The following is a 24151-nucleotide window of genomic DNA, read 5'->3' as shown; positions in this document are numbered from 1 at the left end:
GGGGTGGGGGGGAATGTAGAGAGATGGGATGCGGGTGGGGGTATTTGAGAGATGGAGGTGGGTGTGGGGGATTGTAGAGAGATGAGTTGGGGGGTTGGGGCAATGTAGAGAGATGGTGGTGGGGTGAATGCAGAGAGATGGGGGTGGGGGTGGGGAAATGTAGAGAGATGGGGGTGGGGGGAATGTAGAGAGATAGTGGAGGGGGGTGGGGGGAATTTGAGAGATGGAGGTGGGTGTGGGGGATTGTAGACAGATGCGGGTGGGGGGTTTGGGGAATGTAGAGAGATGGGGGTGGGGGGATTGTAGAGCGATAGGGGTGGGGGGTGGGGGGGAATGTAGAGAGATGGGGTGGGGGATGGGGGAATGTAGAGAGATGGGGGTGGCTGTGGGGGATTGTAGAGAGATGGGGTGGGGGGGATGGGGGAATGTAGAGAGGTGGAGGTTGGGGGGTGGGGGGGGGAATAGAGAGATGGGGTGGGGGGAATGTAGAGAGATGGGGTGGGGGGAATGTAGAGAGATGGGGTGTGGGGGGAATGTAGACAGATGGGGTGGGGGATGGGGCAATTTAGAGAGATGGGGGTGGGGAAATGTAGAGAGATGGGGGTGTGGGAGGAATGTAGAGAGATGGGGTGGGGGTGGGGGGTATGTAGATGGATGGGGTGGGGGTGATGGGGGAATGTAGAAAGATGGGGTTGGGTGTGGGGGATTTCAGAGAGTTGGAGGTGGGGGGTGGGGGGGGGTAATAGAGAGATGGGGTGGGGGGAATGTAGAGAGATGGGATGGGGGGTGGGGGGAATTTGATAGATGGAGGTGGGTGTGGGGGATTGTAGAGAGATGGGTTGGGGGGTTGGGGCAATGTAGAGAGATGGTGATGGGGGGAATGTAGAGAGATGGGGGTCAGGGTGGGGGAATGTAGAGAGATGGGGGTGGCGGGGAATGTGGAGAGATGGGGTGGGGGGGAATGGGGGAATGTAGAGAGATTGGGATGGGGGGTGGGGGATTGTAGAGAAATGGAGGTGGGTGTGGGGGATTGCAGAGCGATGGGGTGGGGGGTTGGGGGAATGTAGAGAGATGGGGTAGGGGTAATGTGGAGAGATGTGGGTGGGGGGACTGGGGGGCAAGTAGAGGGATGGGGTTGGGGGGAATGTAGAGAGATGGGGTGGGGGGGTGGGGGGAATATAGAGAGATCGTGTGGGGGGTTGGGGGGGTGTAGGGAGATGGGATGGGGGGATGGGGGAATGTAGAGAGATGTGGTTGGGGTGGGGTGGAATGTAGAGAGATGGGGTGGGGGGTTGGGGGAATGTAGAGAGATGGGGGTGGGGGTAATGTAGAGAGATGTGGTTGGGGGTGGGGGTAATGTAGAGAGATGGGGGTGGGGGTTTGGGGGGAATGTAGAGAGATGGGGGTGGGGGTTGGGGGGAATATAGAGAGGTGGGGGAATGTAGAGAGATGGGGGTGGGGGGAATGTAGAGAGATGGGGGTGGGGGGAATGTATAGAGATGGGGTGGGGGGAATGTAGAGAGATGGGGGGGTGGGGGGAATGTAGACAGATGGGGTGGGGGAATGGGGGAATGTAGAAAGATGGGGGTGGGGGAAATGGAGAGAGATGGGGGTGGGGGGATGTAGAGAGATGGGGTGGGGGTGGGGGGTATGTAGATGGATGGGGTGGGGGTGATGGGGGAATGTAGAAAGATGGGGTTGGGTGTGGGGGATTGTAGAGAGTTGGAGGTGGGGGGGGGGAATAGAGAGATGGGGTGGGGGGGAATGTAGAGAGATGGGATGGGGGTGGGGAATTTGAGAGATGGAGGTGGGTGTTGGGGATTGTAGAGAGATGAGTTGGGGGGTTGGGGCAATGTAGAGAGATGGTGGTGGGGGGAATGTAGTGAGATGGGGTGGGGGTGGGGGAATGTAGAGAGATGGGGGTGGGGGGAATGTAGAGAGATAGTGGAGGGGGGTGGGGGGAATTTGAGAGATGGAGGTGGGTGTGGGGGATTGTAGACAGATGCGGGTGGGGAGTTTGGGGAATGTAGAGAGATGGGGGTGGGGGGATTGTAGAGAGATAGGGGTGGGGGGTGGGGGGGAATGTAGAGAGATGGGGTGGGGGATGGGGGATGTAGAGAAATGGGGGTGGTGTGTGGGGGAATGTAGAGAGATGGAGGTGGGGGGTGGGGGAGGGAATAGAGAGATGGGGTGGGGGGGGGGAATGTAGAGAGATGGGGTGGGGGGTGGGGGAATTTGAGAGATGGAGGTGGGTGTGGGGGATTGTAGAGAGATGGGGTTGGGGTTGGGGCAATGTAGAGAGATGGTGGTGGGGGGAATGTAGAGAGATGAGGGTGGGGGTGGGGGAATGTAGAGAATGGGGGTGGGGGGGAATGTAGAGAGATAGTGGAGGGGGGTGGGGGGAATTGAGAGATGGAGGTGGGTGTGGGGGATTGTAGAGTGATGCGGCTGGGGGGTTTGGGGAACGTAGAGAGATGGGGGTGGGGGGATGTAAAGAGATGGAGGTGGATGTGGGGGATGCAGAGAGATGGGGTGGGGGGTGGTAGGAATGTAGAGAGAAGGGGGAGGGGGTGGGGGGAATTTGAGAGATGGAGGTGGGTGTGGGGGATTGTAGAGAGATGGGGGTCGGAGGTTGGGGGAATGTAGAGAGAAGGAGGTGGCTGTGGGGGAATGTAGAGAGATGGGGGTGGTGGGTGGGGGAAATGGAGAGAGATGGGGTGGGGGGAATGTAGAGAGAGGGGGTGGGGGGGAATGGGGGGAATGTAGAGAGATTGGGGTGGGAGGTGGGGGATTGTAGAGAGATGGAGGTGGGTGTGGGGGATTGCAGAGAGGTGGGATGGGGGGATGGGGGAATGTAGAGAGATGGGGTGGGTGTGGGGGATTGCAGAGAGAGATGGTGTGGGGGTGGGGGAATGTAGAGAGATGGGGGTGGCGGGGAATGTGGAGAGATGGGTGGGTGGGAATGGGGGAATGTCGAGAGATGGGGTGGGGGTGGTGGGAATGTAGAGAGATGGGGGTGGCGGGGGAATGTGGAGAGATGGGGTGGGGGAATGGGGGGAATGTAGAGAGATTGGGATGGGGTTGGGGGATTGTAGAGAGATGGGGTTGGGTGTGGGGGATTGTAGAGAGTTGGAGGTGGGGGGGGGAAATAGAGAGATGGGGTGGGGGGGAATGTAGAGAGATGGGATGGGGGTGGGGAATTTGAGAGATGGAGGTGGGTGTTGGGATTGTAGAGAGATGAGTTGGGGGGTTGGGGCAAGGTAGAGAGATGGTGGTGGGGGGAATGTAGTGAGATGGGGTGGGGGTGGGGGAATGTAGAGAGATGGGGGTGGGGGGAATGTAGAGAGATAGTGGAGGGGGGTGGGGGGAATTTGAGAGATGGAGGTGGGGTGTGGGGGATTGTAGACAGATGCGGGTGGGGAGTTTGGGGAATGTAGAGAGATGGGGGTGGGGGGATTGTAGAGAGATAGGGGTGGGGGTGGGGGGGAATGTAGAGAGATGGGGTGGGGGATGGGGGAATGTAGAGAAATGGGGGTGGTGTGTGGGGGAATGTAGAGAGATGGAGGTGGGGGGTGGGGGAGGGAAGAGAGAGATGGGGTGGGGGGGGGGAATGTAGAGAGATGGGGTGGGGGGTGGGGGAATTTGAGAGATGGAGGTGGGTGTGGGGGATTGTAGAGAGATGGGGTTGGGGGTTGGGGCAATGTAGAGAGATGGTGGTGGGGGGAATGTAGAGAGATGAGGGTGGGGGTGGGGGAATGTAGAGAATGGGGGTGGGGGGGAATGTAGAGAGATAGTGGAGGGGGGTGGGGGGAATTGAGAGATGGAGGTGGGTGTGGGGGATTGTAGAGTGATGCGGCTGGGTGGTTTGGGGAATGTAGAGAGATGGGGGTGGGGGGATGTAAAGAGATGGAGGTGGATGTGGGGGATGCAGAGAGATGGGGTGGGGGGTGGTAGGAATGTAGAGAGAAGCGGGAGGGGGTGGGGGGAATTTGAGAGATGGAGGTGGGTGTGGGGGATTGTAGAGAGATGGGGGTCGGAGGTTGGGGGAATGTAGAGAGAAGGAGGTGGCTGTGGGGGAATGTAGAGAGATGGGGGTGGTGGGTGGGGGAAATGGAGAGAGATGGGGTGGGGGGAATGTAGAGAGAGGGGGTGGGGGGGAATGGGGGGAATGTAGAGAGATTGGGGTGGAGGTGGGGGATTGTAGAGAGATGGAGGTGGGTGTGGGGGATTGCAGAGAGGTGGGATGGGGGGATGGGGAATGTAGAGAGATGGGGTGGGTGTGGGGGATTGCAGAGAGAGATGGTGTGGGGGTGGGGGGAATGTAGAGAGATGGGGGTGGCGGGGACTGTGGAGAGATGGGTGGGTGGGAATGTCGAGAGATGGGGTGGGGGTGGTGGGAATGTAGAGAGATGGGGGTGGCGGGGAATGTGGAGAGATGGGGTGGGGGGAATGGGGGGAATGTAGAGAGATTGGGATGGGGTTGGGGGATTGTAGAGAGATGGAGGTGGGTGTGGGGGATTGCAGAGAGGTGGGGTGGGGGGTTGGGGAATGTAGAGAGATGGGGTGGGGGTGGGGGAATGTAGTGAGATGGGGGTAGCGTGGAATGTGGAGAAATGGAGTGGGGGGAATGTAGAGAGGTTGGGATGGGGGGGTGGGGATTGTAAAGAGATGGAGGTGGGTGTGGGGGATTGCAGAGAGATCGGGTGGGGGTTGTGGGAATGTAGAGAGATGGGTGGTGGGGGAATGTGGAGAGATGAGGGTGGGGGGTGGGGGGCTGGGGGGAAAGTAGAGGGATGGGGTGGGGGGAATGTAGAGAGATGGGGGTGGTGGGGTGGGGGGTGGGGGGCTGGGGGGAAAGTAGAGGGATGGGGTGGGGGGAATGTAGAGAGATGGGGGTGGTGGGGTGGGGGGAATATAGAGAGATCGGGTGGGGGGGTGGGGGAATGTAGAGAGATGGCGTGGGGGGGATGTAGAGAGATGGGGGTGGGGCAATGTAGAGAGATGGTGGTGGGGGGAATGTAGAGAGATGGGGTGGGGGTGGGGAATGTAGAGAGATGGGGGTGGGGGGAATATAGAGAGATAGTGGAGAGGGGTGGGGGGAATTTGAGAGATGGTGTGTGGTGTGGGGGATTGTAGACAGATGCGGGTGGGGGGTTTGGGGAATGTAGAGAGATGGGGGTGGGGGGATTGTAGAGAGATAGGGGTGGGGGGATTGTAGAGAGATAGGGGTGGGGGGTGGGAGGGAATGTAGAGAGATGGGGTGGGGGATGGGGGAATGTAGAGAAATGGGGGTGGTGGGTGGGGGAATGTAGAGAGACTGAGGTGGGTGTGGGGGATTGTAGAGAGATGGGGTTGGGGCAATGTAGAGAGAGGGTGGTGGGGAGAATGTAGAGAGATGGGGGTGGGGATGGGGAATGTCGAGAGGTGGGGGTGGGGGGGAATGTAGAGAGATAGTGGAGGGGGGGTGGGGGGAATTGAGAGATGGAGGTGGGGGATTTGTAGAGAGATGCGGGTGGGGGTTTGGGGAATGTAGAGAGATGGGGGTAGGGGGAATGTAAAGAGATGGAGGTGGATGTGGGGGATGCAGAGAGATGGGGTGGGGGGTGGTAGGAATGTAGAGAGAAGGGGGAGGGGGTTGGGGAATTTGAGAGATGGAGGTGGGTGTGGGGGATTGTAGAGAGATGGGGGTCGGGGGTAGGGGAATGTAGAGAGAAGGAGGTGGTGGGTGGGGGAAATGGAGAGAGATGGGGTGGGGGGAATGTAGAGAGATGGGGTGGGGGGGAATGGGGGAATGTAGAGAGATTGGGGTGGGAGGTGGGGGATTGTAGAGAGATGGAGGTGGGGTGTGGGGGGTTGCAGAGATATGGGGTGGGTGTGGGGGGAATGTAGAGAGATGGGGGTGGCGGGAATGTGGAGAGATGGGTGGGTGGGAATGGGGGGAATGTAGAGAGATGGGGTGGGGGTGGGGGGAACGTAGAGAGATGGGGGGTGGCGGGGAATGTGTAGAGATGGGGTGGAGGGGAATGGGGGGAATGTAGAGAGATTGGGATGGGGGTGGGGGATTGTAGAGAGATGGAGGTGGGTGTGGGGGATTGCAGAGAGGTGGGGTGGGGGGTTGGGGGAATGTAGAGAGATGGGGTGGTGGGTGGGGGAAATGGAGAGAGATGGGGTGGGGGGAATGTAGAGAGATGGGGTGGGGGGGAATGGGGGGAATGTAGAAAGATGGGGTTGGGTGTGGGGGTTTGTAGAGAGATGGGGTGTGGGGGGATGGGGAAATGTAGAGAGATGGGGTGGTGGGTGGGGAAATGGAGAGAGATGGGGTGGGGGGAATGTAGAGAGATGGGGTGTGGGGGGATGGGGGAATGTAGAGAGATGGGGTGTGGGGGGGATGGGGGAATGTAGAGAGATGGGGGTGGTGGGTGGGGAAATGGAGAGAGATGGAGGTGGGTGTGGGGGATTGCAGAGAGATGGGGTGGGGGTGGGGGGAATGTAGAGAGATGGGGGTGGCGGGGAATGTGGAGAGACGGGTGGGGGGGAAAGTAGAGAGATGGGGTGGGGGTGGGGGGAATGTAGAGAGATGGGGTGGCGGGGAATGTAGAGAGATGGGGGTGGCGGGGAATGTGGAGAGATGGGGTGGGGGGAATGGGGGCAATGTAGAGAGGTTGGGATGGGGGGTGGGGGATTGTAGAGAGATGGAGGTGGGTGTGGGGGATTGCAGAGAGATGGGGTGGGGGGTTGTGGGAATGTAGAGAGATGGGGTGGGGGGAATGTGGAGAGATGGGGGTGGGGGTGGGGATGCTGGGGGAAAGTAGAGGGATGGGGGTGGGGGGAATGTAGAGAGATGGGGGTGGTGGGGTGGGGGGAATATAGAGAGATCGGGTGGTGGGTGCGGGGGATGTAGAGTGATGGGGTGGGGGGGGGTGGGGGAATGTAGAGAGATGTGGTTGGGGTGGGGGGAATGTAGAGAGATGGGGTGGGGGGGTTTGGGGAATGTAGAGAGATGGGGTGGGGGGAATGTAGACAGTGGGGGGGGGTTGTGAATGTAGTGGGAGGGGAAGTAGTGAGAGCGGGTGAGTGTGGGAGCTGGGGAATGTAGGGAGGTGGGGGATGGGGAGGTGGGAGTGTTGTGAGTTGGGGTGAAGGAGGGGTAGGGGGATGTAGAGTGATGGGGTTAGGGGGGAATGTTGGGGGTAGGGGGAATGTAGAGAGCTGGGGGTGGGGGGTGGGGAGAATGTAGAGAGATGTGGTTGGGGGTGGGGGGAATGTAGAGAGATGGGGGTGGGGGGAAATGTAGAGAGATGCGGGGTGGGGGAATGTAGAGAGATGTGGTTGGGGAGTGGGGGGGTAATGTAGAGAGATGGGGGTGGGGGGTTGGGGGGGAATGTAGAGAGATGGGGGTGGGGGGTGGGGGGAATATAGAGAGGTGGGGGAATGTAGAGAGATGGAGGTGGGGGGGGTGGAGGGAATATAGAGAGGTGGGGGAATGTAGGGAGATGGTGTGGGGGGAATGTAGAGAGATGGAGGTGGGGGGAATGTAGAGAAATGGAGGTGGGGGTGTGTGGGGAATATAGAGAGGAGGGGGAATGTAGAGAGTTGGGGGAGGGGGTGAATGTAGAGAGATGGGGTGGGGGTAATGTAGAGAGATGGGGTGGGGGGAATGTAGAGAGATGGGGGGTGGGGGGGATGAAGACATATGGGGTGGGGGGATGGGGGAATGTAGAGAGATGGGGGTGGGGGAAATGTGGAGAGATGGGGTGTGGGTGGGGGGTATGTAGATGGATGGGGTGGGGGTGATGGGGGAATGTAGAAAGATGGGGTTGGGTGTGGGGGATTGTAGAGAGATGGGGTGGGGGGATGGGGGAATGTAGAGAGATGGGGGTTGTCGGTGGGGGATTGTAGAGAGATGGAGGTGGGTGTGGGGGATTGAAGAGAGATGGGGTGGGGGGTTGGGGGAAAGTAGAGAGATGGGGTGGGGGGAATGTGGAGAGATGGGGGTGGGGGGTGGGGGGAATGTAGAGGGATGGTGGTGGGGGGAATGTAGAGAGATGGGGGTGGGGGGGTGTGGGGAATAGAGAGAGATCGGGTGGGGGTGGGGGGGGATGTAAAGAGATGGGGTGGGGGGATGGGGGGAATGTAGAGAGATGTGGTTGGGGTGGGGTGGGAATGTAGGGAGGTGGGGGATGGGGAGGTGGGAGTGTTGTGAGTTGGGGTGAAGGAGGGGTAGGGGGATGTAGAGAGATGGGGTTAGGGGGGAATGTTGTGGGTAGGGGGGAATGTAGAGAGCTGGGGGTGGGGGGTGGGGAGAATGTAGAGAGATGTGGTTGGGGGTGGGGGGAATGTAGAGAGATGGGGGGTGGGGAGAAATGTAGAGAGATGCGGGGTGGGGGGAATGTAGAGAGATGTGGTTGGGGAGTGGGGGAATATAGAGAGGTGGGGGAATGTAGAGAGATGGAGGTGGGGGGGTGGAGGGAATATAGAGAGGTGGGGGAATGTAGGGAGATGGTGTGGGGGGAATGTAGAGAGATGGGGTGGGGGGATGGGGGGAATGTAGATAGATGTGGTTGGGGTGGGGTGGGAATGTAGAGAGATGGGGTGGGTGGAGTGGGGGAATGTAGAGAGATGGGGTGGGGGGGAATGTAGAGAGATAGGGGTGGGGGGATTGTAGACAGTGGGGGGGGGGGGGGTGGTTGTGGATGTAGTGGGGGGGAAGTAGTGAGAGCGGGTGAGGGTGGGAGCTAGGGAATGTAGGGAGGTGGGGGATGGGGAGGTGGGAGTGTTGTGAGTTGGGGTGGAGGAGGGGTAGGGGGATGTCGAGAGATGGGGTTAGGGGGGAATGTTGGGGGTGGAGGGGAATGTAGAGAGCTGGGGGTGGGTGGTGGGGAGAATGTAGAGAGATGGGGTGGGGGGTTGGGGGAATGTAGGGGGATGTGGTTGGGGTGGGGGGGAATGTAGAGAGATGGGGGTGGGGGGGAATGTGGAGAGATGGGGGGTGGCGGTAATGTAGAGAGATGTGGTTGGGTTTTGGGGTAATGTAGAGAGAGATGGGGTTGGGGGGAATATAGAGAGGTGGGGAATGTAGAAAGATGGGGGTGGGGGGAATGTAGAGAGATGGAGGTGGGGGGGTGGGGGGAATATAGAGTGGTGGGGGAATGTAGAGAGTTGGGGGAGGGGGGAATGTAGAGAGATGGGGGTGGGGGAATGTAGAGAGATGGGGTGGGGGGAATGTAGAGAGATGGGGGGGTGGGGGAAATGTAGACAGATGTGGTGGGGGGATGGGGGAATGTATAGAGATGGGGGTGGGGGGGAATGTAGAGAGATGGGGTGGGGGGTATGTCGATGGATGGGATGGGGGTGATGGGGGAATGTAGAAGGATGGGGTTGGGTGTGGGGGATTGCAGAGAGTTGGAGGTGGGGGGTGGGGGGGAAAATACAGAGATGGGGTGGGGGGGAATGTAGAGAGATGGGATGGGGGTGGGGGTATTTTGAGAGATGGAGGTGGGTGTGGGGGATTGTAGACAGATGCGGGTCGGGGGTTTGTGGAATGTAGAGAGATGGGGGTGGTGGGATTGTAGAGAGATGGGGTGGGGGGTGGGGGGGAATGTAGAGAGATGGGGTGGGGGATGGGGGAATGTAGAGAGATGGGGGTGGGTGTGGGGGATTGTAGAGAGATGGGGTGGGGGGGATGGGGGAATGTCGAGAGGTGGAGGTGGGGGGGTGGGGGGGAATAGAGAGATGGGGTGGGGGGATGGGGCAATGTAGAGAGATGGGGGTGGGGGAAATGTAGAGAGATGGGGGTGTGGGGGGAATGTAGAGAGATGGGGTGGGGGTGGGGGGTATGTAGATGGATGGGGTGGGGGTGATGGGGGAATGTAGAAAGATGGGGTTGGGTGTGGGGGATTGTAGAGAGTTGGAGGTGGGGGGGAAAATAGAGAGATGGGGTGGGGGGGAATGTAGAGAGATGGGATGGGGGATGGGGGGAATTTGAGAGATGGAGGTGGGTGTGGAGGATTAGAACATAGAACAATACAGCGCAGTACAGGCCCTTCGGCCCACGATGTTGCACCGAAACAAAAGCCATCTAACCTACACTATACCATTATCATCCATATGTTTATCCAATAAACTTTTAAATGCCCTTATTGATTGTAGAGAGATGGGTTGGGGGGTTGGGGCAATGTAGAGAGATGGGGGTGGGGGGAATGTAGAGAGATAGTGGAGGGGGTTGGGGGGAATTTGAGAGATGGAGGTGGGTGTGGGGGATTGTAGACAGATGCGGGTGGGGGGTTTGGGGAATGTAGAGAGATGGGGGTGGGGGATTGTAGAGAGATAGGGGTGGGGGGTGGGGGGAATGTAGAGAGATAGGGGTGGGGGATGGGGGGAATGTAGAGAGATGGGGTGGAGGGTGGGGGAATGTGGAGAGATGGAGGTGGGGGGGTGGGGGAATGTAGAGAGATGGGAGTGGGGGGGAATGTAGAGAGTAGCGGGGTGGGGGTTGGGGGTGGTTGTGAATGTAATGGGGGGGAAGGAGCGAGAGAGGGTGGGGGTGGGAGCTGGGGAATGGGGGGAGGTGGGGGATGGGGAGGTGGGAGTGTTGTGAGATGGGGGTGGAGGTGGGGAGTGGAATGTAGAGAGATGGGGTTAGGGGAGAATGTTGGGGGTGGTGGGGAATGTAGAGAGCTGGGGGTGGGGTTGGGGAGAATGTAGAGAGATGGGGTGGGGTGTTGGGGGAATGTAGAGAGATAGTGGAGGGGGGTGGGGGGAATTTGAGAGATGGAGGTGGGTGTGGGGGATTGTAGAGAGTTGGAGGTGGGGGGGGGTGGGGGGGAAAATAGAGAGATGGGGTGGGGGGGAATGTAGAGAGATGGGATGGGGGTGGGGGGAATTTGAGAGATGGAGGTGGGTGTGGAGGATTGTAGAGAGATGGGTTGGGGGGTTGGGGCAACGTAGAGAGATGGGGGTGGGGGGAATGTAGAGAGATAGTGGAGGGGGGTGGGGGGAATTTGAGAGATGGAGGTGGGTGTGGGGGATTGTAGACAGATGCGGCTGGGGGGTTTGGGGAATGTAGAGAGATGGGGGTGGGGGGATTGTAGAGAGATAGGGGTGGGGGGTGGGGGGAATGTAGAGAGATAGGGGTGGGGGATGGTGGGTATGTAGAGAGATGGGGTGGAGGGTGGGGGAATGTGGAAAGATGGAGGTGGGGGGTGGGGGAATGTAGAGAGATGGGAGTGGGGGGGAATGTAGAGAGTAGCGGGGTGGGGGTTGGGGGTGGTTGTGAATGTAATGGGGGGGAAGGAGCGAGAGAGGGTGGGGGTGGGAGCTGGGGAATGGGGGGAGGTGGGGGATGGGGAGGTGGGAGTGTTGTGAGATGGGGGTGGAGGTGGGGAGTGGAATGTAGAGAGATGGGGTTAGGGGAGAATGTTGGGGGGTGGTGGGGAATGTAGAGAGCTGGGGGTGGGGTTGGGGAGAATGTAGAGAGATGGGGTGGGGTGTTGGGGGAATGTAGAGAGATAGTGGAGGGGGGTGGGGGGAATTTGAGAGATGGAGTTGGGTGTGGGGGATTGTAGACAGATGCGGGTGAGGGGTTTGGGGAATGTAGAGAGATGGGGGTGGGGGGATTGTAGAGAGATAGGGGTGGGGGGGTGGGGGAATGTGGAGAGATGGAGGTGGGGGGTGGTGGAATGTAGAGAGATGGGTGTGGGGGGAAATGTAGAGAGATGAGGGTGTGGGGGAATGTAGAGAGTAGGGGCTGGGGGATGGGGGTGGTTGTGAATGTAATGGGGGGGAAGTAGCGAGAGAGGGTGGGGGTGGGAGCTGGGGAATGTAGGGAGGTGGGGGATGGGGAGGTGGGAGTGTTGTGAGATGGGGGTGGAGGTGCGGAGGGGAATGTAGAGAGATGGGGTTAGGGGGGAATGTTGGGGGTGGGGGGGAATGTAGAGAGCTGGGGGTGGGGGGTTGGGGGAATATAGAGAGATGGGGTAGGGGGGAATGCAGAGAGATGGAGGTGGGCGGGTGGGGGGGAACATAGAGAGGTGGGGGTGGGGGGAATGTCGAGAGCTGGGGGGGGGGGAATGTAGAGAGATTCGGGGTGTGGGGGGAATGTAGAGAGATGGGGGGGATGTAGACAGATGGGGCTGGGGGGGATGGGGGACTGTAGAGAGATGGAGGTGGGGGGGGTGGGGGGGAAATAGAGAGATGGGGTGGGGGGGAATGTAGAGAGATGGGATGGGGGTGGGGGGAATTTGAGAGATGGAGGTGGGTGTGGAGGATTGTAGAGAGATGGGTTGGGGGGTTGGGGCAACGTAGAGAGATGGGGGTGGGGGGAATGTAGAGAGATAGTGGAGGGGGGTGGGGGGAATTTGAGAGATGGAGGTGGGTGTGGGGGATTGTAGACAGATGCGGCTGGGGGGTTTGGGGAATGTAGAGAGATGGGGGTGGGGGGATTGTAGAGAGATAGGGGTGGGGGGTGGGGGGAATGTAGAGAGATAGGGGTGGGGGGATGGGGGGAATGTAGAGAGATGGGGTGGAGGGTGGGGGAATGTGGAAAGATGGAGGTGGGGGGGGTGGGGGAATGTAGAGAGATGGGAGTGGGGGGGAATGTAGAGAGTAGCGGGGTGGGGGTTGGGGGTGGTTGTGAATGTAATGGGGGGAAGGAGCGAGAGAGGGTGGGGGTGGGAGCTGGGGAATGGGGGGAGGTGGGGGATGGGGAGGTGGGAGTGTTGTGAGATGGGGGTGGAGGTGGGGAGTGGAATGTAGAGAGATGGGGTTAGGGGAGAATGTTGGGGGTGGTGGGGAATGTAGAGAGCTGGGGGTGGGGTTGGGGAGAATGTAGAGAGATGGGGTGGGGTGTTGGGGGAATGTAGAGAGATAGTGGAGGGGGGTGGGGGGAATTTGAGAGATGGAGTTGGGTGTGGGGGATTGTAGACAGATGCGGGTGAGGGGTTTGGGGAATGTAGAGAGATGGGGGTGGGGGGATTGTAGAGAGATAGGGGTGGGTGGGTGGGGGAATGTGGAGAGATGGAGGTGAGGGGGTGGTGGAATGTAGAGAGATGGGTGTGGGGGGAAATGTAGAGAGATGAGGGTGTGGGGGAATGTAGAGAGTAGGGGCTGGGGGATGGGGGTGGTTGTGAATGTAATGGGGGGGAAGTAGCGAGAGAGGGTGGGGGTGGGAGCTGGGGAATGTAGGGAGGTGGGGGATGGGGAGGTGGGAGTGTTGTGAGATGGGGGTGGAGGTGGGGGAGGGGAATGTAGAGAGATGGGGTAGGGGGGGAATGCAGAGAGATGGAGGTGGGGGGGTGGGGGGGGGACATAGAGAGATGGGGGGTGGGGGGGAATGTAGAGAGATTGGCGTGGGGGGGGATGGGGGAATGTAGAGAGATGGGGGTGGGGGTTGGGGGTGGTTGTGAATGTAGTGGGGGGGTGGGGAAAGTAGTGAGAGCGGGTGGGGGTGGGAGCTGGGGTATGTAGGAAGGTGGGGGATGGGGAGGTGGGAGTGTTGTGAGATGGGGGTGGAGGTGGGGGAGGGGAATGTAGAGAGATGGGGTTAGGGGGGAATGTTGGGCGTGGGGGGGTAATGTAGAGAGATGGGTTGGGTGGGTTGGGGGAATGTACAGAGATGGGGGTGGGGGAAAATGTAGAGAGATGGTGGTGGGGGGAAATGTAGAGAGATGGGGTTGGGAGGGAATGTTGGGGAATGTGGAGAGATGGGGTGGGGAGGTGGGGGTGGGAGCTGGGCAATGTAGGGAGGTGGGGGATTGGGAGGTGGGGGTGTTGTGAGATGGGGTGGGGGAGCGGAATGTAGTGAGAGGGGATGGGGAAGTGGGGGTGTTGTGAGATGGGGTGGGGGAGCGGAATGTAGTGAGAGGGGATGGGGAAGTGGGGGTGTTGTGAGATGGGGGTGGCGGTGGGGAAGGGCAATGTAGTGAGAGGGGATGGGGAGTTGGTGGTGTTGGGAGATGGGGGAGGGGAATTTAGTGAGATGGGAGTGTAGTGAGAGGGGGTGAGGAATGTAGTGAGGGTGGGGATGGAGGTTGGGGATGGTGGGGTGGGGAATGTCGGGGGGCGGGGGGGATAGGGTAGGAAATGTGGGAGCGGGGGGAATGGGGTGAGGAATGTGGAGGGTGGGGGGGATGGGGTGGGGAATGTGTGGGGGGGTGAGGGGATGGGGTGGGGGAATGTGGGGAGCGGGGGGATGGGGTGGGGAAAGTGGGGGGCGAGGGGGATGCGGTGGGGAATGGGGCGGGGGGATGGGGTGGGGAATGCGGGGAGCGGGGGGATGGGGTGGGGAAAGTGGGGGGCGAGGGGGATGCGGTGGGGAATGGGGCGGGGGGATGGGGTGGGGAATGCGGGAGGGGGGGCGTTGGGAACGGGGGGGATGGGGTGGGGGAAACATAAGAACATAAGAACTAGGAGCAGGAGTAGGCCATCTGGCCCCTCGAGCCATGGCTAATCTTTTGTGGACTCAGCTCCACTTTCTGGCCCGAACACCATAACCCTTAATCCCTTTATTCTTCAAAAAACTATCTATCTTTGTCTTAAAAACATTTAATGAAGGAGCCTCTACTGCTTCACTGGGCAAGGAATTCCATAGATTCACAACCCTTTGGGTGAAGAAGTTTCCCCTAAACTCAGTCCAAATCTACTTCCCCTTATTTTGAGGCTATGCCCCCTAGTTCTGCTTTCACCCACCAGTGGAAACAACCTGCCCGCATCTATCCTGTCTATTCCCTTCATAATCTTATATGTTTCTATAAGATCCCCCCTCATCCTTCTAAATTCCAACGAGTGCAGTCCCAGTCTACTCAACCTCTCCTCGTAATCCAACCCTTCAGCTTTGGGATTAACCTAGTGAATCTCCTCTGCACACCCTCCATAACGTCCTTTCTCAAGTAAGGAGACCAAAACTGAACACAATACTCCAGGTGTGGCCTCACTAACACCTTATACAATTGCAGCATAACCTCCCTAGTCTTAAACTCCATCCCTCTCGCAATGGAGGACAAAATTCCATTTGCCTTCTTAATCACCTGTTGCACCTGTAAACCAACTTTTTGCGACTCATGCACTAGCACACCCAGGTCTCTCTGCACAGCAGCATGTTTTAATATTTTATCATTTAAATAATAATCCCTTTTGCTGTTATTCCTTCCAAAATGGATAACCTCACATTTGTCAACATTGTATTCCATCTGCCAGACCCTAGCCCATTCACTTAGCATATCAAAATCCCTCTGCAGACTTCCAGTATCCTCTGCACTTTTTGCTTTACCACTTATCTTGGTGTCATCTGCAAACTTGGACACATTGCCCTTGGTCCCCAACTCCAAATCATCTATGTAAATTGTGAACAGTTGTGGGCCCAACACTGATCCCTGAGGGACACCACTAGCTACTGATTGCCAACCAGAGAAACACCCATTAATCCCCACTCTTTGCTTTCTATTAATTAACCAATCCTCTATCCATGCTACTACTTTCCCCTTAATGCCATCCATCTTTATTTATGCAGCAACCTTTTGTGTGGCACCTTGTCAAAGGCTTTCTGGAAATCCAGATATACCACATCCATTGGCTCCCCGTTATCTATCGCACTGTTAATGTCTCAAAACGGGAGGGATGGGGAATGGTGAGGGATGGGGTGGGGAATGGTGGGGGATGGGGTGGGGAATGTGGGGGGGTGGGGTGGATGGGGTGGGGAATGTGGGGAGTTGAGGGATGGGGGGCCGGGTGGGTGGGGAATGTGAGGGGTGGGGGGGAAAGGAAATTGGGGGGTGGGGGCGATGGGGAATTGGGGGGTGGGGGCGATGGGGAATTGGGGGGGTGGGGGGGATGGGGTGGGGAATTGGGGGGTGGGGGCGATTGGGAATTGGGGGGTAGGGGGGATGGGGGGGGTGGGGAGGGGAATTGGGGGGTGGGCAATGGTGGGTGGGGGGGTGGGGAATGGGGGGGGGGTGGGAGGAGGAATTGGGGGGTGGGGGATGGGAATGGGGGGGTTGGGGGGACGGGGAATGTGGGGGGATGGGGAATGTGGGGGGCGGGGTGGGTGGGGAATAGGGCTAATGGGGTGGGGAATTGGGGGGTGGGGGGGTGGGGTGGGGAATGGGGGGGGAATTGGGGGATGGGGTGGGAATGTGGGGGGCGGGATGGGGGGATGGGGTGGGGAATTGGGGGGATGGGGGTGTGGGTGGATGGGGTGGGGAATTGGGGGGTGGGGGGATGGGGTGGGGAATGGGTGGGGTGGTGTGGGGAATGGGGGGGTGGGGGGATGGGGGGGAATTGGGGGGATGGGGGGGTGGGGGGATGGGGTGGGGAATTGGGGAATGGGGGGATGGGCTGGGGAACGGGGGGGCAGGGGGTGGGGAATGGGTGGGCGTGGGGGGATGGGGTGGGTGCAGACACTTGCTGCCTCCGAGCCCTGCTCCTGTTTTTGGCTCCTGTGTAACTTGACTCGCTGCCTCGGAGAGTTGCAGTTTAAAGTTTCTGAAAGAACTCTGGCTGTGACCTTCGAAGGCTTCGGGTTGTGGGTGGAGTTGGTTGGGAAAGAGGGTGTTTAGAGTCCGTTAGTTTTGTCTGGAGGATCATCGAAAGCTCCTGTTTACCTGTCAACACAGGTGCCCAGGTGAGCCGCTTGGTGAAAGCATTTTGAGATGATACCACAGGCCAGATGAGCTGAAGCAGTTTAAGATTAAACAGCCCTGTTTACAGAGAATTCTCAACTCCTGTTTCCCCAAACAGCCCTGGCTCACACGCTGCTCCAAACTCCAGCTGCGGCACTCTGCATAATACCCAACTGCCCATTTACCCTTCGCAAGGGCATTCACTCTGCCTCCCCTTTGCAATCCCTCTCCCCACCCACTCTGGGCATCACTCCCTCTCCTGATGTGAGAATGGCACAGTTAAAATCTCTCTGTCAGCTTTCTGTATCCCAAACTGCCTCCCCAACAGCCATCCACTCTCCCCTTTACTTCAGTCTCACGGTCCAGGTTTAATTAGGAGAGTTCTTTGTCCATATTTGACTGGTTAATCCGTCTCCCCTTTGTCCACTCTCGTATTCATTGCCACGGCACTCGGAGCGAACATTTTAATAATTCAAATAGCATTCCTTTAAACACAAAATTGTTTGTGCACAATAACAGGATGGATGGGTAGTCTGCAGGAGGGGGCGGAATCAACTCTGTACAGTTACACAGAAAATAAAAACTACCTTGCTGAATAAACACTGACTCTGTAGTTACACAGTGAGTGATCCTCACCCTGCTGAATAAACACTGACTCTGTACAGTTACACAGTGAGTGATCCTCACCCTGCTGAATAAACACTGACTCTGTAGTTACACAGTGAGTGATCCTCACCCTGCTGAATAAACAATGACTCTGTAGTTACACAGTGAGTGATCCTCACCCTGCTGAATAAACACTGACTCTGTACAGTTACACAGTGAGTGATCCTCACCCTGAATAAACACTGACTCTGTACAGTTACAGTGAGTGATCCTCACCCTGCTGAATAAACACTGACTCTGTACAGTTACACAGTGAGTGATCTTCACCCTGCTGAATAAACAGTGACTCTGTGCAGTTACACAGTGAGTGATCCTCACCCTGCTGAATAAACACTGACTCTGTACAGTTACACAGTGAGTGATTCTCACCCTGCTGAATAAACACTGACTCTGTACAGTTACACAGTGAGTGATCCTCACCCTGCTGAATAAACAGTGACTCTGTAGTTACACAGTGAGTGAACCTCATCCTGAATAAACACTGACTCTGTACAGTTACACAGTGAGTGCTCCTCACCCTGCTGAATAAGCACTGACTCTGTGCAGTTACACAGGGAGTGATCCTCACCCCGCTGAATAAACACTGACTCTGTAGTTACACAGTGAGTGATCCTCACCCTGCTGAATAAACAGTGACTCTGTAGTTACACAGGGAGTGATCCTCACCCCGCTGAATAAACACTGACTCTGTAGTTACACAGTGAGTGATCCTCACCCTGCTGAATAAACACTGACACTGTGCAGTTACACAGGGAGTGATCCTCACCCCGCTGATAAACACTGACTCTGTAGTTACACAGTGAGTGATCCTCACCCTGCTGAATAAACAGTGACTCTGTAGTTACACAGTGAGTGATCCTTACCCTGCTGAATAAACACTTGCTCTGTAGTTACACAGTGAGTGATCCTCACCCTGCTGAATAAACAGTGACTCTGTAGTTACACAGTGAGTGATCCTCACTCTGCTGAATAAACGCTGACTCTGTACAGTTACACAGTGAGTGATTCGCACCCTGAATAAACACTGACTCTGTACAGTTACACAGTGAGTGATCCTCACCCTGCTGAATAAACACTGACTCTGTAGTTACACAGTGAGTGATTCTCACCCTGCTGAATAAACACTGACTCTGTAGTTACACAGTGAGTGATCCTCACCCTGCTGAATAAACATTGACTCTGTACAGTTACACAGTGAGTGATTCGCACCCTGAATAAACGCTGACTCTGTACAGTTACACAGTGAGTGATCCTCACCCTGCTGAATAAACGCTGACTCTGTACAGTTACACAGTGAGTGATTCGCACCCTGAATAAACACTGACTCTGTACAGTTACACAGTGAGTGATCCTCACCCTGCTGAATAAACACTGACTCTGTAGTTACACAGTGAGTGATTCTCACCCTGCTGAATAAACACTGACTCTGTAGTTACACAGTGAGTGATCCTCACCCTGCTGAATAAACACTGACTCTGTACAGTTACACAGTGAGTGATTCTCACCCTGCTGAATAAACACTGACTCTGTGCAGTTACACAGTGAGTGATTCGCACCCTGAATAAACACTGACTCTGTACAGTTACACAGTGAGTGATCCTCACCCTGCTGAATAAACACTGACTCTGTACAGTTACACAGTGAGTGATTCGCACCCTGAATAAACACTGACTCTGTACAGTTACACAATGAGTGATCCTCACCCTGCTGAATAAACGCTGACTCTGTAGTTACACAGTGAGTGATCTTCACCCTGCTGAATAAACACTGACTCTGTAGTTACACAGTGAGTGATTCTCACCCTGCTGAATAAACACTGACTCTGTAGTTACACAGTGAGTGATTCGCACCCTGAGTAAACACTGACTCTGTAGTTACACAGTGAGTGATCCTCACCCTGCTGAATAAACGCTGACTCTGTAGTTACACAGTGAGTGATTCTCACCCTGCTGAATAAACACTGACTCTGTAGTTACACAGTGAGTGATTCGCACCCTGCTGAATAAACGTTGACTCTGTAGTTACACAGTGAGTGATTCTCACTCTGCTGAATAAACACTGACTCTGTAGTTACACAGTGAGTGATCCTCACTCTGCTGAATAAACACTGACTCTGTGCAGTTACACAGTGAGTGATCCTCACTCTGCTGAATAAACACTGACTCTGTACAGTTACACAGTGAGTGATCCTCACCCTGCTGAATAAACACTGACTCTGTACAGTTACACAGTGAGTGATCCTCACCCTGCTGAATAAACACTGACTCTGTGCAGTTACACAGTGAGTGATCCTCACCCTGAATAAACACTGACTCTGTACAGTTACACAGTGAGTGATCCTAACTCTGCTGATTAAACACTGACTCTGTACAGTTACACAGTGAGTGATCCTCACCCTGCTGAATAAACACTGGACTCTGTACAGTTACACAGTGAGTGATCCTCACCCTGCTGAATAAACACTGACTCTGTACAGTTACACAGTTAGTGATCCTCACCCTGCTGAATAAACGCTGTCTCTGTACAGTTACACAGTGAGTGATCCTCACCCTGCTGAATAAACACTGACTCTGTAGTTACACAGTGAGTGATTCGCACCCTGAATAAACACTGACTCTGTAGTTACACAGTGAGTGATCCTCACCCTGCTGAATAAACAGTGACTCTGTAGTTACACAGTGAGTGATCCTCACCCTGCTGAATAAACACTGACTCTGTAGTTACACAGTGAGTGATTCGCACCCTGAATAAACACTGACTCTGTAGTTACACAGTGAGTGATCCTCACCCTGCTGAATAAACAGTGACTCTGTACAGTTACACAGTGAGTGATGCTCACCCTGCTGAATAAATGCTGACTCTGTACAGTTACACAGTGAGTGATCCTCACTCTGCTGAATAAACAGTGACTCTGTACAGTTACACAGTGAGTGATCTTCACCCTGCTGCAGTGATCCTCACCCTGTATGCGGTCCTAGCCCTGTTGAATAAATATTACTTTCTCTCTATTGCTCCATCCCTGGCTCTCCATCTGTCTCAGTGTCTGTCTCTAACTGTATCTCGCTGTGGCTCTCTCCCAGAAATGACTGTGTTTGTCTCTCTCTCAGAGACACACACTCTGGCACACACTCTCCCTCTTACTCTCTCTGACACTCTCTATCATAAAACCATCGAATCCCTACAGTGCAGAAGGAGGCCATTTGGCCATTGAGTCTGCATCGAGCCTCTGAAAGAGCACCCTACCTAGGCCCACTCCCACACCCTATCCCTGTAACCCTGCACATCCCTGGACACTAAGGGCAATTTAGCATGGGGAACCACCTAACCTGCACATCTTTGGACTGTGGGAGGAAACCGGAGCAGCCGGAGGAAACCCACGCACACACGGGGAGTACGTGCTAACTCCATAGAGACACCCATGTCCGAATTGAACCCGGTCCCTGACGCTGTGAGGCAGCATTGCTAACCACTGTGCCACCGTGCTGCCCGCTCTCTATCTCGCACTCACTGTTGCTCGTGCCCGCTCTCTGATGCTCACTCTCTGTCTCTCTTCACCCTCTCACTTACCCCTCAACTCTTTCTCTCTCCCCTCAAAATTTTTCCAGAGGGAAGTTCAAAACTTTTACGAGAAGGAATTTAGGGAAATGTTCGCCGCAGTTTATGTGGGAATTTGCTGCTAGTGTGCAAACCGAGATCAGAAAGAGGGAATTTTCACTCACCCCTTTTCCCATCTTGTGTTCCTTATTCCACGGCCAGAGAACTTTGTAACGATCGAGACGAGTCGGGAGAAAGGGATTGAAATGAAGGTTATATATGACTCTGTCCCACTCTCTCTGCAGTCCAGTCGGTGTGTCTCTATCTCTCTCTCTCTATCTTCTAGAATCAGTCAGAGCATCTGTTGCAATCATTTAGGGACAGAACTCACGATCCTTCTTGTCCAATCAGAAGCTCTTCTAAATGTAGCACTGCCCCCTCCCAGCCCTGCCCTTCTCCTCACCTAGCCAATCGCGCGGGAGTTCTGTGGCTGTTCCTCGCTGTGATTGGCCAGTGTCTGGGTGTCTCACTCCCTCCCTCTCGCACTCTCTCCATCCCTCCTGCACTCTCTCCCTCCCTCTCCCTCTCTCCCTCTCGCACTCTCTCTCTCCCTCTCGCACTCTCTCCCTCTCGCACTCTCTCCCTCTCGCATTCTCTCTCTCTCGCAATCTCTCCCTCTCGCATTCTCTCTCTCTCGCAATCTCTCCCTCTCGCATTCTCTCTCTCTTGCACTCTCTCCCTCACGCACTTTCTCTCTCACGCACTCTCTCCCTCTCACACTCTCGCACTCTCTCCCTCTCGCACTCTCTCCCTCTCGCACTCTCTCTCCCTCTCGCATTCTCTACCTCTCGCACTCTCCCTCTCATACTCTCTCTCGCACTCTCTCCCTCACGCACTCTCCCTCTCATACTCCCTCTCACCCTCTCGCACTCCACCTTCTCCAATTTTGCACTCCCTCTCTCTCATTCTCACAATCCCTCTCTCCCTCTCGCACTCCCCCCGCCCCCCCCCGCACTCTCCTCTCGCACATCACGTACCCTCTCTCCTGCCTCTCACTCACTCATTCTCCTCCTGCTCTCACCCTCTCACTCTTCACTCCTCTCTTGCGCTCTCACTCATCCTCACTCTCTCTCCACCACTCTCTACCTCTCTATTATTCCGTCTCTCCTCCTCGCGCACCCTCTCTCTTCCTCTCTGCGACTCTCAATCAGAGAGACAAGGGAGATGGAGAGGGAGGGAGAGACGGAGGGACGGAGAGACGGAGGGAGAGACAGTGGGAGGGACATAAGTACAGACAGAGGGAGAGATGGACAGAGGGAGGGAAGGACTCAGGCAGGGACAGACAGAGGGAGGGACGGTCAGACTGAGGAAACGCCAAACGGAGGGACGGACAGACTGAGGAAAGGATAGACGGAGGGACGGACAGAGGCAGGGACGGACAGAGGAAGGGAGGGACAATGGGAGGGACACAGAGAGATAAAATACAGAGCTAGAGACAGAGAGACAGATAAGGAGAGACACAGGTGATTTATTTTTGTAAAGGTCTCTCTGCCTGGCTGTCTCTTTCTCTGTCTCTCACAGTCTCTCTCAGTCTCTCGCTTTCAGTCTCTCTCTCTCTCTGCCTCTCTTGCACACACTCTCTCTCTGCCTCTCTCTCACACTCTCTCTCTCTGTCTCTCTCTCACACTCTCTCGCTCTCAGTCTCTCTCTCTCTCTCTCTCTGTCTCTCTCTCTCATTCTCTCGCAGTTTTTCTCTTGCAGTCTCTCAGTCTCTCTCTCTGTCCACGCCAGAGTTAAAGTCTGAGTGTGTGAAAGAAGTTTGGAAACTCAGTAGGAGCTCTGAATAAGCTCCTTCATTCCTGAGAGAGGGCAAAACAAGCTTAGGATACTTTGCACCAAGGAAACAGCTTGGCTATCATCCCAGACACAGGATGGGAACAAGAGGACATCTGAAGGTCATAGCGAAGGAAAAGAGGAAGGTGGGAATGGAGGGGGGGGGGGGGGGGGGGGGGGGGGGACTGTTAGAGAGAGACATGGTTAGAGAGAGAGAGACAGAGAGAGAGAGAAAGAAACTGAAAGAGAGACAGAGAGATGGGAGATAGAGGGAAAGAGACAGAGACAGAGGGAGAGAGAGACAAAGTATGAGAGAGACCAAGAATGAGACAAAGAATGAGTGAGGCAAAGACTGAGAGAGATACAACGAGTAATCAGAGAGTGGGAGGGATTGCTGCATTGTAAGTTGGAGAGATGTCTCGAGTTCCTGTATTTGGGGCTTGCCGGACAGTGTATGGGAGACCAGCAGGGTCAGCCGGCTTGCGAGGACGAGGGGACTTTTGCCGGTTTTCCGAGTCCAATGTTGTGGTGTTTGGAGGAGGGTCTTTCCTGTGCTCTCGGACTCCAGGATCAGATTCCTGACTGGGAATATGGTCCAGGGAGCTCCAGACCTCTCTGACGAATCACCAAGGTGACCAACCTTTGCTCTTTGACCTCCCTTATCTTCATTTTCTGTGTGTGAATGTTAAATGGTGATTACACCAGCTTTCAGCACAATCCCTCTCCCTCCCAGACCCCTCCTCCCTCGAGGTCCCACTCTCTCCGGTCCCCCTTTTCCCTCCATACCCTCCCCCCTCCTCCCTCCTCCCCCTCCACTACTCTCCTCCCCCTTCCTTCCACCTTCTCCTTCCCCATCCCATCCCAGAGAGAGTGAGACAGAGAGAGTCAGACAGAGAGAGAGAGACAGAGAGAGAGAGACAGAGAGACAGAGAGAGTGAGAGACAGAGAGAGTGAGAGACAGAGAGAGTGAGAGACCAGCAACAATTGTTTATAGTTTCACGTTCACCGTTACTGAGACTAACTTTATATTCCAGACTTTATGAATTGAATTGGAATTCCGCCAGCTGCCCTGTGGGATTTGAACCTCTGTCCCCGGAACATTAGCCTGGGGCTTCGGGATTACTGATTCAGAAACAACACCACTGCACCAACAGCTCCCCCTAGTGTGTTAACTCATTCTCTGTTGATCAGCTTGTATTTCAAGATTAGTCAGAGTGCATGAGATAGATAGAGATGGAAAAATATACACACTCCGCCACATGCACATTCTCACACACACAAACTCCGACAGGCACGCACACTCCGACAGGCACACACACAATCTGACAGGCACACAAACACTTCCGACAGGCACACACACTCCGACAGGCACACACACAACGGCACACGAACACACACACACTCCAACAGGCGCGCACACACGCTCCAACAGGCACACACACACTATGACACATGCACACACATTCCGACAGGCACACACACTCTCACACACACACACTCCGACA

At 55.9% G+C, this 24151-nt stretch overlaps 1 protein-coding gene across 1 annotated transcript in view; it reads right to left on the bottom strand.

Annotated features, from left to right (window-relative positions):
* The window catches only part of LOC140410329 (sodium/potassium-transporting ATPase subunit alpha-2), a 725899-nt gene extending 704720 nt beyond the window's left edge, over positions 1–21179 (bottom strand). The window contains exon 1 of the mRNA XM_072498323.1: positions 20999–21179. Coding sequence (XP_072354424.1) covers positions 20999–21010 — 12 coding nt within the window. The 5' untranslated portion in view covers positions 21011–21179. The remainder of the gene's footprint in view (positions 1–20998) is intronic.
* Positions 21180–24151: the final 2972 nt, after the last annotated feature.

Source organism: Scyliorhinus torazame, chromosome 4 (assembly GCF_047496885.1).
Source record: "Scyliorhinus torazame isolate Kashiwa2021f chromosome 4, sScyTor2.1, whole genome shotgun sequence".
NCBI classification, from domain to species: Eukaryota; Metazoa; Chordata; class Chondrichthyes; order Carcharhiniformes; family Scyliorhinidae; genus Scyliorhinus; species Scyliorhinus torazame.
Note: the sequence above shows the minus strand (reverse complement) of the source record. Positions and strands in the feature narration are given on the sequence as shown.